The 14,955-nt window shown below is 45.8% G+C and overlaps 1 protein-coding gene across 1 annotated transcript in view; it reads left to right on the top strand.

Moving 5' to 3' along the window:
* The window catches only part of PDLIM4 (PDZ and LIM domain 4), a 43,005-nt gene that overhangs the window by 27,046 nt on the left and 1,004 nt on the right, over positions 1 to 14,955 (top strand). The window contains exons 4-6 of the mRNA XM_062502556.1: positions 6,501 to 6,679; positions 10,679 to 10,836; positions 14,559 to 14,679. Of these exons, the coding sequence (XP_062358540.1) occupies positions 6,501 to 6,679; positions 10,679 to 10,836; positions 14,559 to 14,679 (458 nt within the window). The remainder of the gene's footprint in view (positions 1 to 6,500; positions 6,680 to 10,678; positions 10,837 to 14,558; positions 14,680 to 14,955) is intronic.

The raw sequence follows: 14,955 nt of genomic DNA, 5'->3' as shown, positions 1-14,955 counted from the left end.
GTCCTATAAGCCAAACACCAGATGGTGAGTGATTCAATGGGAGCATGGACTGAAATGGGAACAGCAGCATCTTCCTGGGAGAAAGGGCGCAGACAGGATGGCAGGTGGACACTTGCTGTGATGGTTTCAGGTTTTTTCCATCTGCTGTGGATATTATTTTCTGTCGGGGGAAAGTTAATCCAACACCAGCCTGTGCATGGTGGAGGCATCCGTCTGACACCTGCATTGAGCATTGCCCTCCTGTTCCTGCAGGTGGAAGGTGACCCTGAACTCTGGGATGTAGAAGGCCTTTCTAGGGTTTAAACTGTTGCTGAGCCTAGCTCTAGTGAGGTAGCCATCTGGCAGGAACTTGCTGCTGCTGGGCAAAGAGGAAAAGTTCAAAGCTCTTCTGCTAAAATATTCATACAAAGCTCTCCTCTGTCTGATCGGTAAATGCCCCTTGCACACTGGATGTTAGAAATGTGCTCTCTGCACTGCAGCAGGCAAGATAAATGCAAACACATGTTAATCTTGACAGTCTTAGGTAACTCTTTTCCATTGCTGTGGAATGTTATCAGACTGCTGGGGAGCCAGGTAGGTTAAGGGATAAAGTCCTGGCATTGCAGCTCGAGTCTCTCCTGTGCTCTTTAATTTGCACGAGGGTGCAGCTTCTCCCTGGAGCTGTGAGAGGAAACCTCCATCAGAGCCTTGCTGATGGCCATCCACATGGCTGCTCCAAGGTGGAGAAATGTTACTGCTCTTTGATTGTGAGAGATTTGTCCCTGGGTTAAATGTGTGCTGGCCTTTGCTCTACAGAATCACAGAATGGTTTGGGTTGAAAGGGACCTTACTGCTCATCTAGTTCCATCTGCCTGCTCCAGGTAGGGACACCTTCCACTAGATCAGGTTGCTCTAAGCCCCATCCAACCTGAACACTTCTAGGGATGGGACAGCCACAGCTTCTCTGGACAACCTGTGCCAGGGCCTCACCACCTTCACAGGGAAGAATTTCTTCCTGATATCCCATCTAAACCTGCCCTCTGTCAGTGTGAAGCCATTCCCCCTTGTCCTGTCACTACATGCCCTTGTGCAGTACAGCCTGTCCTGGGAGTATGGGTAGGCTGGGACTCCACCAGGCTCCAGCTTAAGTCATGTGTCATGTGAACATTTTCTGCAGCCTTTTTACAGAAAAGATCATCTGTTAAGAGTTTGGTCTCTTACTTAGAGAGATCTGAAAAACTAATTTGTTGTTTAGCTGACAGCTGTGAAAGGAGCGTAGTGAGAAAGATGTGATAGATAAGGTTTTCCTTCAGACTGTGGTATATGTTTGTTACGATCCAGTTTAAACCCAGGAAAGTGAGGAAAGCTAAGTCTCTGTGCATAAACCGCAAAGAACTTTGAAGGTTTGAAATATACCCAAAAAAAAGAGATTAAAACCAAATAAGGTTAGATTTTGGGGCCACAAAACGATATATTTTTATTTAATAGTAAAGGAGGCAAAGAGAAGAGAGAAAGAGATAGAAAAAGAAGTGGGGTGGGGGAGGGGGGGAGAGAGAGAGTGATAGGTGTTACGTGGAAGTTTGTCCCCTATCAAAGGATCCTAACAACATCTTGTTGCTCCCTTCCATCTGGTCTTCTTGGTGGTGAGGGTCCCACCACCACATTCTGAAGAGTATAGAATTCAGTGGATTATTATATGCTTTGGGCCAGGTAGCAATGCCCAGGTGCCTACCTTGCAGGGGGACGGTTTGACACTGTCCCTTGCAACACTGAGGATCTGTTGCATCATCTCTGGTGCAGGGTCTGGGGATCCTTTTGGGGGGCCTTTGATGAGCCCTGCCACCCTCTCTGCTGTGAATAAGCTTTCCCCTGGGTGAAGGGCCCCTCTGCACATCAGAGGGTGGGCATTCACTTTCCAATACACACTCAAAGCCTCTCTCACCCCACCCTTTGGTGCAAGGGTCTGTGTGAGCCTGGCAGCTGATAGCCATGGGTCTGTGGTCTCCTCTCTGAAGGTGCTAAGCTTGTGCTTTGTGAATGTCCTCAGTTCCTGAGTTTTATCTTGTCTTCATCAGCGAGCAGTCCAGGGCCTCACTCCAAAGGCCTGTTTGGAGTGTGGTGGTAGTCTGTGCAGCTTTTATAATACAATTCTAAAAGTCCTTCATGAAAATGTGTAAGTCAAAAACTGTAATATTTCAGTCTCTGACAGTGTTGAAAGGGGAGCTTGGCAGAATATTTAAAGTCTGTCTTGTAAAATAACTCAAATTCTGTTTATCCACCATCAGCAAAATAGACCCAAACTTTTTTACTTATCTCTTAATCTTCTGAGCTGAACTAAATAATGGGTTCATACTTATTAAAGCTTTTGAAAGTTAGATTGAAGGCTGCTTAGTCTGGGGAAGCAATATATACACAGAAGATCTGAACTGTGCTTATAGGGAAATGTGTGTTAAAACAAGTGTAGCTTTTAAAATTTATCCTTTTCTCCATGCTTTGGGAACAGCCTTTGTCATAAGCCTGGGACTTTTCCTGAGGTTTTTGTTGAAGAATGAATCCTTTTCCTGTGGCTATTTGCCACAGTGTAAATCACTTACTTGGGTTGAAATGAAATCCATGCGGTCTGCCCCATATACCCCCCACTGTGGGGTAATGATCAGATTTCCATCTCTGGGACCTTTGAACTGGTCAGAACTCATCAGAGAGGAAGCAGTATCTTTACTGTTGAAAACGTGGGGGGAAGGAGAGGAGGGACCTGCAGCATTACAGTTGTCTTCCATGCAGAGGTTGAGTTTTGGCTTGAGCGTGTCAAGATATACTGGGATATGTCTTCAGGCTTAATTGGTTGGCACATTTGCATGACAGAGGACTTGCAGTAATGAAAGCAGTATAACTTCATCCACAGAAAGCCCTCTGCCAGGAGAGGCCAGAATCAGTTGGGACTCAATTACCCAAGCTTGGAGCAAGGGAGAAGGAAGCCAAAGGAGGAGCTCAAGCAGACAGGCTTGTCCTGCTGTTGCTGAGTGATGGATGCAGAAAAAGCAAACACAGTCACAAGAGGTGCCTCTTCCAGGTGACTCTGCAGCTGAGGGATGCTTTACCTCCTGATGCATAAATAACAATGTTTGTGTCTGTAATTCAGTGTTTTGGCAGCAAGAGTTCAGCTGACACCAGCCCATCGTCGTCTGGTTTTGAGAAGAGGGTGAATCTGAAGAACATCAGAGAACTGCTTTGGGTTGAGCCAAGCATGGCTTTTGGCTCTGTTTGAGTCTCTTGTGGTATGTGAGAGCAGGACCAACACCCCCAAGATTAGGGAAATATAAACAAGGTGCAGGCAATTCCTGGGGGAATGGGCACCCACATTGCAGGGACAGAGTTGCTACTGGTCCTGTCTGGGCAAATCTCCTACCACCATTGCACAAGTGGGCAGATGGAGGGGCTTGGAGGCATAATTTAGGAGATATTTCTAGCTCTGCAGCTGGTGAGTTTGCTCCCAGTGAAGGTTTCTTAGCTACACCAAAGCCATCACTGCTCAAAGCCCTTCCAAATCATGCCGTGGGTGGAGGGGCTTGCTTGGAGGTTCTAGGACCCAGTGTTGGCCTATCAAAATAGCAGTTTTCAGTTTTACTCTCTGGTAGTCTGGAAAAAAAGTCTTGTTTGTACTTCTGGCCTTTTAAAAGTCTAATTAATAGCACACTGAAGTAAATTAACTTGAAATGCTTTGGATCAGAATCTGAAGTCTGATGTTCTCTAAATATCTGTGGTCTCTAGAGCTAAGGACCTGAAAAAGGGTAGAAGAACAAATAGGACGTTTTGCAAAATGCATAAAAAAACAGCCAAGTGTGAGAAAACAAATTTGGAGTTTCTGGTTTGCAGGCTAAAAGAGTTCTCCTTGGTGAGAGTTCACAAGCCAGCTCTTAAGAAGGGTTTGCAAACTCAGTTTAAGAAAGGCCATAAAAAGCAGAAGAAAATCCAGCAAAAAAAAAAAGCAAATTAAGCCCCGAAGGGGAGAAATTTGAACTGATCTTGAATTTGACAACTGGAAAGAAATCCATCTGGTTCTGGGTATCTGAGGGTGAATGTGTGAGAGTTTGGCACAAAGCAAAGCCTTGCAGAGGTCTCACAGCCATTGAGGAAGAGGAGACTGAACTCTGGCCTGGGAACAGCTTTTTGTGCTACAGGAGGAGCTTCTTGATCCCTATGGGTGCTGTTTTGTCACCACTGGCTTTGTAACATGGCTGAGCAGGGGAAAGGTGAGCTGCCACCATCATGAACATCCTCCTCCCACAGGGACAGGGAGCTGATGGCAACTGGGGATGCCAAGTAGTACAGGAAGGGCTCTGTTTCTCCCTTCCATCAAGGGCCACCTTTTGGAGAGTGCCCAAGCAATACATTTTAGCTTTATAGCAACATTTGGTCTTGTACAAATTGCTGAGCTTAACAGGGCCAAAAGGGCAGTGCTTTACAAACTATCTTGGATTTAAGCATGTCCATGAAGGTGGTGGTCTGGAAGTCTTTTGCTGGAGGAGGTTTGCATTTTGGAAACAGCCACTGGTCCCATGCTCCCCAGCAAAGGTCTGTATGGCACCAGTGTGCAGGAGCACATGAGGTCAGGGGAGAGGACCTAGCCCTCTCCTCCAGCCACTCTAGACTGAGTGTGGATCTGAGTCATGAGGCCCAGATAATTAAAGGTAATGGCTTTCGAAAAGCATCGCTCTCAATGCTGCCAGCCATATGGGCCATTGCTTTTATCCCAAAAAATGTTTATGATCCTTCTTTTCCTCTCTGCATCATGGTTGAGTGTTTTCTTTATTTCCCTTGAAATAACAATCTAAATCTGGGAATTGGGAACCCATAGCCTGCTTATATATTTTTTCTAAATTTTTTTAAAGACTATAAATTGGGGAACAGTTAAAATTATATTATTCCTGGCAGCAAAAGTACTGTTTTAATAGTCAATTTGAAGTTATTATGTTGGAAGCAGTTTTCCCCACCCGTTTGTGCATGCGTAGTGTGGAGAGAAGTGTGCCAGGAGGGCTCTGGGCAACTTGTAAAGCAGAGGAAGCTGCTGGGAGCTTGCTGAAGGCTGCAGGTTTTCAGCTGATAGTAGGAAAAAAAGTCAAAGGCACCATCTTCCAGTTCTTAACTAAGCTTGATTTTATCAATGTACATTTTGCCTTAGGAAGAATTGAAGAATTGTGCTTTCAAGATCTTTTTCTAGTAGGATCTGGTTTTTTACTTCTCTTAGCTGTTTGTTCTTGCAAGGTTCATGAGTGCCAGTGCATTGTCCTGTGCACCAGGGATAGACATTTGTTTCTAATTAGTATTTGTTGGATTATGTTAGTAAAAAATAAGCTTTATATCAGAGCCTCACAATATACACTCTGTTACTTGTTCAGAGGGTAGTGTTTTCTTTCCCTGCTTGGTTTTTCATCAGCTTCCATCTACTGAAAATCTGGTGGAAGGCAGCTCTGTTGGGGAGTTGCCCTAGAACAAATGAAACTAGATTAAACAATTTCCAGCCTCTTACACAGCATCTATGTCTTTCATCAGTCCAGGCGTGTTTGTGACTCACGTAGCTGGAAATAGCAGCCAGCATGTGTCCATAGGCTATGTCCTGCTTCCTGCTGGTTTTCCCAATAGCTGGAGTTAGCTCCTCTCCCCATACTGAGTTTTTGCAGGTAAAGCCTGGCTCAGGAGACATTAGTGGTCGGTTTTGCTTGGTTTATGGGTGTCAATGGGACTGACTAATAGCACACCCATATACGTGGAATTTCATGTGTGTGGAATAACACATAGATAATGTTTGACATTGGTAAAATGGTAAAGTAATGTGGAAAATGTGTGGTTTAATGACATCCTGAGGTCATATGACTAAAATATTTCCACAGTTTACCTTGGGACTTAAAAAAACAAATGGAAGTATGAATACCAAGCTAAACCCTTGACTGATATGTTTCTCACACAGTAAATGACTGACCTTACTTGGGGAGAAAACCTCCTTAAATGAACATGGATCTGTGTGGAAAAGGGTAGCTGCAAGTGAAAATCCCAGGACAGGTCCCTTGGCCTCAGATGTTGCCCAACCTGCACGTGGAGCTGCCTAGCAGCTTATCCTGTTTTGCTGATAGAAATGGAAGGGATGGCCCTGAAGTCAGGAGCACAGCAAGTGCCCTCAGAGTGATGGAATGTGGAATAAGCAGACTCACCACCTTTCTTTTAAAGAAACAGCAAATATGCTTTTAAATATAAAATTAATGGAAGGAAAAATAAATGCAGAATATTTGGCAGTGGCTCACCATGGAGAAACAGCAAATTCATTTGGTTGGGGATCAAGGGGAGCTATGTAGATTCAGCACAATTTAATGGCAGCTCAAGCCTCAATTTTCCTTTTCCTGCTGCACATCCCTGTTTTCCACAGCACATGTAAAATGTTACTACTGCAAACTGCATGTCCCAACACAACCCCTCCATGTACATCACACACTATAAATTTCAGGTTTTCTACTTTCTTTCTCTTCCAGGACAGTGGCCCTGGCAAGAGCAGGAGGTTGATGCCCCATGGATCTGGGGGCAGCCTCATGGACAGCAAGCAGATGCTGAACATGGAGCATCACCCACCAACCCGGCTCTACACAAACAACAGCTCTGAGTTGGCACTTCCAGGCCAGCTGAGTAGACTCCACATCACTCCTGCCCACAGGTATGACCAGGGCAGGGCTTATGCTCTGTATCTGCTGCTTTTCCTGCAAACTAAGATTCAGGGAGTGCACCGAAGCTGTGATGCTCCAGAGAACATGGAATCTTAGACTCAGTTCAGTTGGAAAGACCTTCAAGATCATCCTCTCTAGCCATTGACCTAACTCAGCCAAGTCCATCGGGCTGCACCCCTGCTCTGTTGGTCAAGTGGAGGGGGGAGGAAAAAAGTAACTAACCAAATGAATAAAACAAAGCAAAAATGAAAAGGTCTGGAGACACCAATTTCTGAACAAAATGGCCACATCTATGTAGGTAACAACTGCAACATTGAATTGAATCTCGTGATGCTGAAGCAATGCTCAGGTGTGCATCTTGAAGGTGCTCATTCTGTAGATCTCTTAAGACCCTTCTATTGCTGATGTGAGTAGGTAGATTAGTGGCCTCTGGGTATGGTCTCCCAGATGGGATTAATGCTAAGGAAGACAAGAGGAGGAAAGGTTTAAATTGGATATTAGCAAAAATTTCTTCACCAGCAAGGTTGTCAAGCCCTGGCGCAGGCTGCCCGGGGCAATGGTGGAGTCAGCACACTTGGAGGGACTTAACAGACATGTGGATATTTCTCTTGGGGACATGGTTTAGTGGTGCCCTTGGTAGTGCTGGGGGAATGGCTTGGCTTGATGATCTTGGAGGGCTTTTCTAACCTAAACAATTCCATGGCTCTGTGAGAGTCACAGGCAATAATAATTTGTGTTTTCAAAGTGTATCTCCAAGGCAGGATGGAGGGTGCTGCCCTCCTAGGAGCGGGGATCACCTTGCCACCAACCCAGGAGCCAACACTTGCCCTGGAAGCTGGAGATATTGGCTGAAAAGATGAACTCCAGTAACTGGGATGTTTATAAGTGTAATATATGCTCAGTGCAGCTGTCCAGGAGGCTGAGAAATGAATAATGCTCCTAGGAAAGAAAAGGCTTTTGTGTAGCCAAGAACAGTTTGGGCAGATAACTCGACTTTGAGACAAGCCAGGTAGGGGACTGGGATGCTTTCACATGGCTTATGAGGATCTTGATTTATGTTCCTCCAAACTAACAAAATATGCTGCAAGAAAGTAATGTCTGTATCACATGCAAAGAGAGTTTATTTTCAGCTCAAGAACTCTGTGTCAGCATTAATCTGTATTTCAGTGATGCAGCAAGCCAGCTTATTCCCTGTGCTGCTCTGGGAAGGTTATTGAATTTGTAAAGAGGAGAACTGCACAAAAAATACAGAACAAAATCCGGTGTTATCTGCAAACGAGCCTAAAGCCAGGAGATTTCCTTGGGTCTTTGAGTAGAATTGGGGCAGGAAGGCATTTTCTTTGAATTGGAGTGCATTTTCTTTGATGAGGTCAGGCTGGTGTCATGGTTTTACATGCTGGCCAAACACCAGGCACCACAAAAATCACTTGCTTACCCTCTCTTGCTTTCAGCTGGGCAGAGGAGATGGGGAAAAAATTAACAAAAGGCTCATGAGTTGACGACTGGGGGAAACACTCTAAGGGCAAAACAGGTTTAAATTTAAAGGTATAAAGTAAACTTATTATTAAAATGAGTCAGGAGGATAATGAGAAGCAAAATACGCCTTTAAAACACCTTTTTTTACCCCCAACCCTTCCCTCCTTCCCACTGACAGCACAGGGAGACAGGGTGTGGGTGTTTTGGTCAGTTCATCATTTGAGATCTTCTTCTGTTTGCTCAGGGAGAGAAATCTGTTCTCTGCTATGCTGTGAGTCCCTCCCACGGGCAAACAGTGTTCCCAAAACTGTTGTGGCTTGTCCATAGGGTGCAGTCCTCTAAGGATAGGCTGCTCCAGTTTGGAAGCAAGGTCCCCCTCTCTGTATCAAGCAGCGGCCCTCTCTGTTCAGGTCTCCCACCATATCACAGCTTTCTCTAGCATCCAGCTGCTGCTCCATGAGGACTTTAACCATGGGCTCCAAGTGGATCTCGGCATCTCCCATGAAATTCCTGCATTACGGGGGGACAGTTTGTTTCATCCTAGTCTTTACCACAGTTTGCAGAGGAATCTCTGCTCCAACACCTGGAGCACCTCCTCCCCCTCTTTGTTTTTCCACTGACCTTGGTGCCACCATGTTTTCGCTCAAACATCCTCACTCTCTTCTCTGACTAGAAGGAAAAGTGCTGCTTATAGATACCATTGCCAGCAAGTTCCGCTAATTCAAAGATTTCTTGCAAGATCCCTCAGTGACAGGAGGTTGCTTTTGTGTAGGTTCTGTGTCGGGGAGTCACTTGTCATGTTCCCACTGCCGGCCAGGCAGCCCTGCTGTCACTGGGCAGGCAGTCACTGCCATGGTGCTGGTGCTATTTTAATGCCTCTCTTCATTGCAGGGCACTGGGAAGGAGTAGCAGTCGCTGTCCCCTGCCCTTGTGCCCACAGCATGGCTGGCCAGGTGTGGCTGGGCAAGCAAGGCTCACCGTGGGCCGTGCCGAGATGGCGGCAGCTGCAGCGCATTGCCGTGTGCCGCGCCAGGGGTGGCCCCTGGAAAAAATTGCCTGCACTGCTTTGATTTTCTTCTTAAATATGTCATCACAGAGGTGTTACCAGCCTCTCTGATTGGGCCAGCAGCATGTCTGTTTTCAGAGCCATCAGAGATTGGTTTGTCGGACATGGTGGAAGCCTCTAGCAGCTTCTCACAGAAGCTACCCTTTTGTCATCCCTCTCTCCTCTTACCAACAAACCACGCTGTGCCAAATTAACAAAGCTTGCCAAAACCTGCCCTTTCCAATGAAAATGTGTGAATTGATGTAGGAGTGAACTGTAGCAGGCTAAAGAAACAGTTGGACCACAGATGCGGGGTTTGGATTGGCTGGGAGTCACAGGGATGGATCCATGACTCTGCACCAGCATGGCTCAGCCCCACCACCCAGGCTGGCCCTCACCTCCCACAGGGAGCAGACCTGCTGGGGAGTCACTACCAGAATATGGAGCTCTAGCCATTCTTTCAAAGTGACTTTTGTCTGGAGGTTTTTTCTTTCTCTTTCTTTCTTTCTTGCTTTCTTTGAAAGTGAATGCTATGTCTTCTGTTTATTTGTTTAAGCAGACATGAATATAACACTGGTGGAGAAAATTATCCAGATGATGGCTAAAGTATGTGAAGCTGATGGAGTTCAGGACTCTTGCTATTTTTATTTGTTTTATAATGGCCTTAATGACCTGCTTTATAAAAAGGAAGAGGAGCCCCTTCTCCCAGAGCTGTGCTTGTGTTGGGGCCTCTTGAGCACAACAGCACTTGAATCCAGTTCTTCACAGCAGGACATTTAAGCATGTACCTGAAATATTTTTTATTCCAGACCATGTTTTTCATGTTTTGATGTATTGACTGGAATAATGGTTTAAATTGCTGTTTGTTGTCTGTGCATCCCAAATGCTCCTCATACAGACCAGGAGCAGCTCGAGGCTCAAGGTTGGAGATTGGGGTTACTGGGCAGCCCCAGTGTCTCCCTCGCTGGTGAGGTGGTTTTCTTAGTTAAGCTGTGGTCTATGTTTGTGATGTACCTACAGTAGCACCAGCTTCACAGGAGGCACTTGTGGGTGGTGAGGGGTTTTGCTGTCCTGCCTGGCACACACTTACAAGGGGTGGGTGCATGCCCTGGCCCTACATAGTTAACGAAATGCAATAATGAAATGTTTTTCCCATTTTTTCAATGAATTCCATAGGTGGCAAAGCATTTTACAGCATTTGCAAGCAGCTGCCCCCTTTCCTGAAGGCATCTGGTAACTGGGCCCGCCCTCGCTCTGTTGCTCAATTGGAGCCCAACAGGGAACAAGTTCAACCTCCTTGGTTCAGCAGCTGTTCCTTGGCCAGACATACCTCCAGGCAGGGAAACACATGGGAACAGAAGTGCTTAATTGAATCTGTGGGAATGTGGAGATTTCAGTACCTCCCTGATGAGCTTGACAGTAGCTGTTTCTGTTTGACTTGAGCCTTTCTTTCTTTGCTTTAAACCAGCATTGAACCCATGAAGTCTCTCCCACGGAACAGAAATGGGTTTGATGTGGAGTCAGATGTCTACAAGATGCTTCAGGATTATGAAAAGCCCATTTCAGAGCCAAAGCAGTCTGGATCCTTCCGGTACTTACAGGGCATGTTGGAGGCCAGTGAGAATGGTAAGGAGGTTTGCACCCAAGCACCCTTCTGTGAGGAGACCACTGGGATGGCTGGTTTCAAATCAGTGTTTCATATATTCCTGCTTACCAGATTTTGTGGCTGACTTGAGCACTATGTAAAAGCTGGATTTGTAACCAGTGTGGCAGCTGTTTTCTGAGATGGTTTATGAAATGTGATGGCCTTAAGCAGTTGTTTAAGATCACTGTTGAAGAACCTGATCTGGTTAAGTAAATGGCATTTGCATAAGGACATGGGATGGTCCTCAGCAAGGCAGGGATAGAGATCAGGAGCTCTTGGCTCTCTTCTCAGGTCTGTCACAGCTTCCTGCCAGTGCTGCTAACACATTAAAATAATAAGATCCCCAATCTATACATTTCAGCTTATTTTTTTATTTTTATTTGCCTTTCAACGTTAAGTATATTTGGGCTTTTATGTTCAAATTTGTAGGCTTTGCTTTACAATCTTACAAGGCAAGACTCTTCTTTCTGCTTCCTTCCAAGGGCCCCATGCTCCAATCATGTGAATCCAGGAATGTGTATTTTATGGGAAAATACCAACTGCTGTAAATCTCATTATGGAGCTGTAAGAGGTAGCAAGTTGGGCTGTTGCACTTCAGTTCCTGTTTATCTAAAATGTTGGAGAAGTCTGTTCTTTGACTAGAATGATGTTGGTTCTTGCTTCACAAGAAGCACAATTGCAGGTAACTTATGGTTGTCATGGAATTCTACCAGTATTGGTTTTCTCAGTGGGACTGAGCCATAGTTGCAAAACATGAGGTAGGATCATCCTCAGAAGCACTGGGTCTGTTATATTTTATATAGTATTACAGCCCCTGGATTGGCAGAAAAACTGATGTTAAATACAGGCCCCAGCTGGACCTTCAGGTCCTTCAAGACTGCCAAGAGCAAGGATAAATCTGCTGCTTCCCCAGTCTCCTTGTTTGGAAGAAGCAATAGGAAGTGACTGTTAATCCCAATTAGTAACACTGCTGCCTTCCTCTGTTCTCTGTGTCAGGGAAAGGGAAAAAAATTCAAGCTTGGCTGGTTTGTTCCTGCCTCCCCCTGCAGAAACCCCTGGGTTTCTGGGCTGGCAGAAGCCCGGTGCTAGGAGGACTGCAGAAAGAAAAGGCTGTGGAATGGGGAACAAAGAGGTGCCAGGACAAGCCCCTGAATCCTGGGACTATCCAGCCAGTCCTGGATGTGTGCTTATCTGCATTCTCTTGGCACTAGCCTATCACCAGTGCAACACCACATGTTCAACTGGAGCCTGAGAGACTGCTTTCAGGTACCAGCCAGTATGGGACAGGCTGGAACAGTCACTGTCACCTGGGTTCTCCTATTCTCCCTCTCCCTTTCAGGAGTATGGAGGGGATATGTGACTGCCTTCAGGCACAGCCTCATTTATGCCTTGGTCATTCCAGTGCTGTTTATTTCACAAGGGATGAGAAATTAGGTGAAAAGCATCTCTGCTTGGCATGAAGCTCTGTGATGTTCCAGCACATTTTCAATCTCAAGTGTTCCTGCTGGGTTTGTTTTACAGCTGCCACCCCTGCTCCTTTTTCCTTAAGCTTAAAATTACACATTTTGACCTGAGCTTGCTCTGCATTGTCCTTTTAAAGTCAAGCTCTCCTCTCCCAAGGAGCTGAGTGTCTTGGGCAACAACCTGTTTTACATGGAATGTGTTTCTACTGGAAGCATTTTAGCCCTATCTTACCCTTAGGGAGCAATGCTTTGTGCTGAGGTGGAAACTGGAGGAATGGAAGTTCCCACCTTTACAGGCACCCGTGACCCAGGAAGGACAAACACTCTGGCCATAACAGGGATGGTATGATTGAGGTTCTGGAGTTAAAGCATTTTGCTGCCCTGCAGAAGACCATAAATCACCATGAGACTGGGCTTGTAAATAGAGGGAAATTATACACAGTTCAAGAAGATGGGAAGCAGCCTTCTCTGCAGGGTTCATTTTGTTGTAAAATCCCTTTTTTTCCCCCTCTTTCTTTCCTTTTTTAAGCAGCTTATCCAAGCACTCTGCATGAGAGGCAGTGACAGCTTAACTGTTAAATGTTGGCAGATGAGAGTGTCTAGTCAAAGCACACTGGTGTCTCATGCTGGGGGAAGCCAGCAGCTTGAGCAGTTGCTTCAGTTTATTCCCAGCAAGGCAGCGGAAGGATTTAACAAGGGGCTTGGCTGGAGCCAGCTGAGTTCTGGTAGAACTCCTGGGGTGGAGTAACCCTCCTTTGCTCTTGGGCAGGCACGCTTGAATGTATGAAAGCTCTTGGCATTGCCAAACACTCTGTTGTGTTTTAGGGAGGTGGGGTCTTATGGGAGGTTGGTCCTTTGGTTTCACCCGCTTGCTTGGAACTGCTGACAGCACTGGCCTCTGTATCAGAGCCATGGCTGGAGAGGGGGGCTGTGGTATGAAGACAGGTGTGCACCTTCCTATCTAGGCCCAAGACAATAAGCACTCCTGAGACACAGTAGACAGGGGGGGAGCAGGGGTTTGTCCTTGGAAGAAAGCTTTTCCAACTAACACCCTTCAAAATCTATCATGTGACCCTGCCCAGGGTCTGTGGGCAGCCAGCAGTGATGATGTATCAGGCTCCAGGTACCAAAAGTTCTCTTTGGGAAAGGCAGAGATGTTTCTGGAGCTGTGGGAAGCATTACAGTGGATTTTGCTCTGAAGTTGCCAAAACTGGCACAGAGTACGTGCAGATAGCTCTGTCAGAAAGTGCTTTGCGCCATACTGAGATGTTCTGGGCATCAGAGCTTGAAGCACATGCTTACAATGGACCGTGGACTGAAACACCTTGGAAGCTCAGGGAGTGTGGCAAATTAGAACTCTGGAGAACAACTTGTTCATGCAAGAGTTCCTCTGCTGCTTCTCCAGACTGTGAGCCAACTGGTCCTTCTTCACAAACTTTTCCTTTCTACAACCTTAGGCAATCACGGAGAAACCATAGATGGATATATGCCAAACAGACCAATCAGTCGTTAGCTGTGGAAAACCATGCAGTCAATACTGGAAGCTTTTGAGTATCCCAGGGGTTGGCAACAGGCATGTTGGTGTTGTCCAGAATCAGAGGGCAGATGATCTATAGGGAGTGGGAGCAGCAACACTGAAAACTCTGCTATGACATTTATATTAATAAAATCTTCATTGCTTTCCTGTTGTTGGACCTTCATGAAAGGAGGCCCGGTGCCTCAGAAGATCTTATCTCTTATCAACTGTATTTTGGTTTAGATTATTTGAGCTTAAATGCATGTTCTAGGAAGAAAAGTGCAAATGATTCTATAATTGGTTCAATTTGCCTCATTGTCTGAAATGCTTTCATCTACATCTCCTTGACAGATGGTGGATCTACCAAGTGTACCTGAAACATTGGTGTGATGGAACCCTCTTTTTTTGGGGGGGGGGGGGGGGGGGGGGAAGGCCTGGCTTTTCTGACCTCTGCACTATTCATGATTCTTAACTCAGTAAGTAGTATTGCAGCCAAATTAACCTCTCATCTGTAGATCACAGTTGCTCTGCATTTTTACAAGGTCCATGTCTGTTGAGCTGGTGCTGTCCTGGAACTTCCAAGGAAGTTACAGGTCCTGTTATGAAAGGCAGACTCATTTGAATCCTTAAGAGAAAAAAGGAAAAAAAAGGAAGAATAAAAAGAAAAAAAAACTTATCCCTGAGGGACCAAGTTTTCAATTTGTGTCTTTATAATTCTTGACAGGTGAAAAACTCAGCAAACTGAGTAACCCCCAAAACATCAAGTCCCCAGTGCCAAAGCTTGCTGGTCCCATATCTGGGCTGCAGATGCTTCCTGAGTGCACCCGCTGCAGGAATGGGATTGTGTAAGTATTGTGCATCACCCAGTGCAGTGGGGACGGTGACACTGGGACATGGCTGGGTTGGGTCCTGCCAGGCACATAGTTTAGAATTTATAGCAGAATACCTTGAATCCCTTTCCGTTTTTTTTTTTTTTTTCTAACCATATCTAAACCTGAGCAATAGGGTTTCGATTGCCCCTTTTTAGGGAATCTTGCAAGGGATGATTTATGGGATGATTTGTGCCCTGCTTATGATAGTAGCTGCCCAGGGACTATGAATAGCACCACGGCACGAAGCAC

The sequence above is a fragment of the Cinclus cinclus genome, chromosome 14, assembly GCF_963662255.1.
Source record: "Cinclus cinclus chromosome 14, bCinCin1.1, whole genome shotgun sequence".
In the NCBI taxonomy this organism is placed as follows: domain Eukaryota; kingdom Metazoa; phylum Chordata; class Aves; order Passeriformes; family Cinclidae; genus Cinclus; species Cinclus cinclus.
Note: the sequence above shows the minus strand (reverse complement) of the source record. Positions and strands in the feature narration are given on the sequence as shown.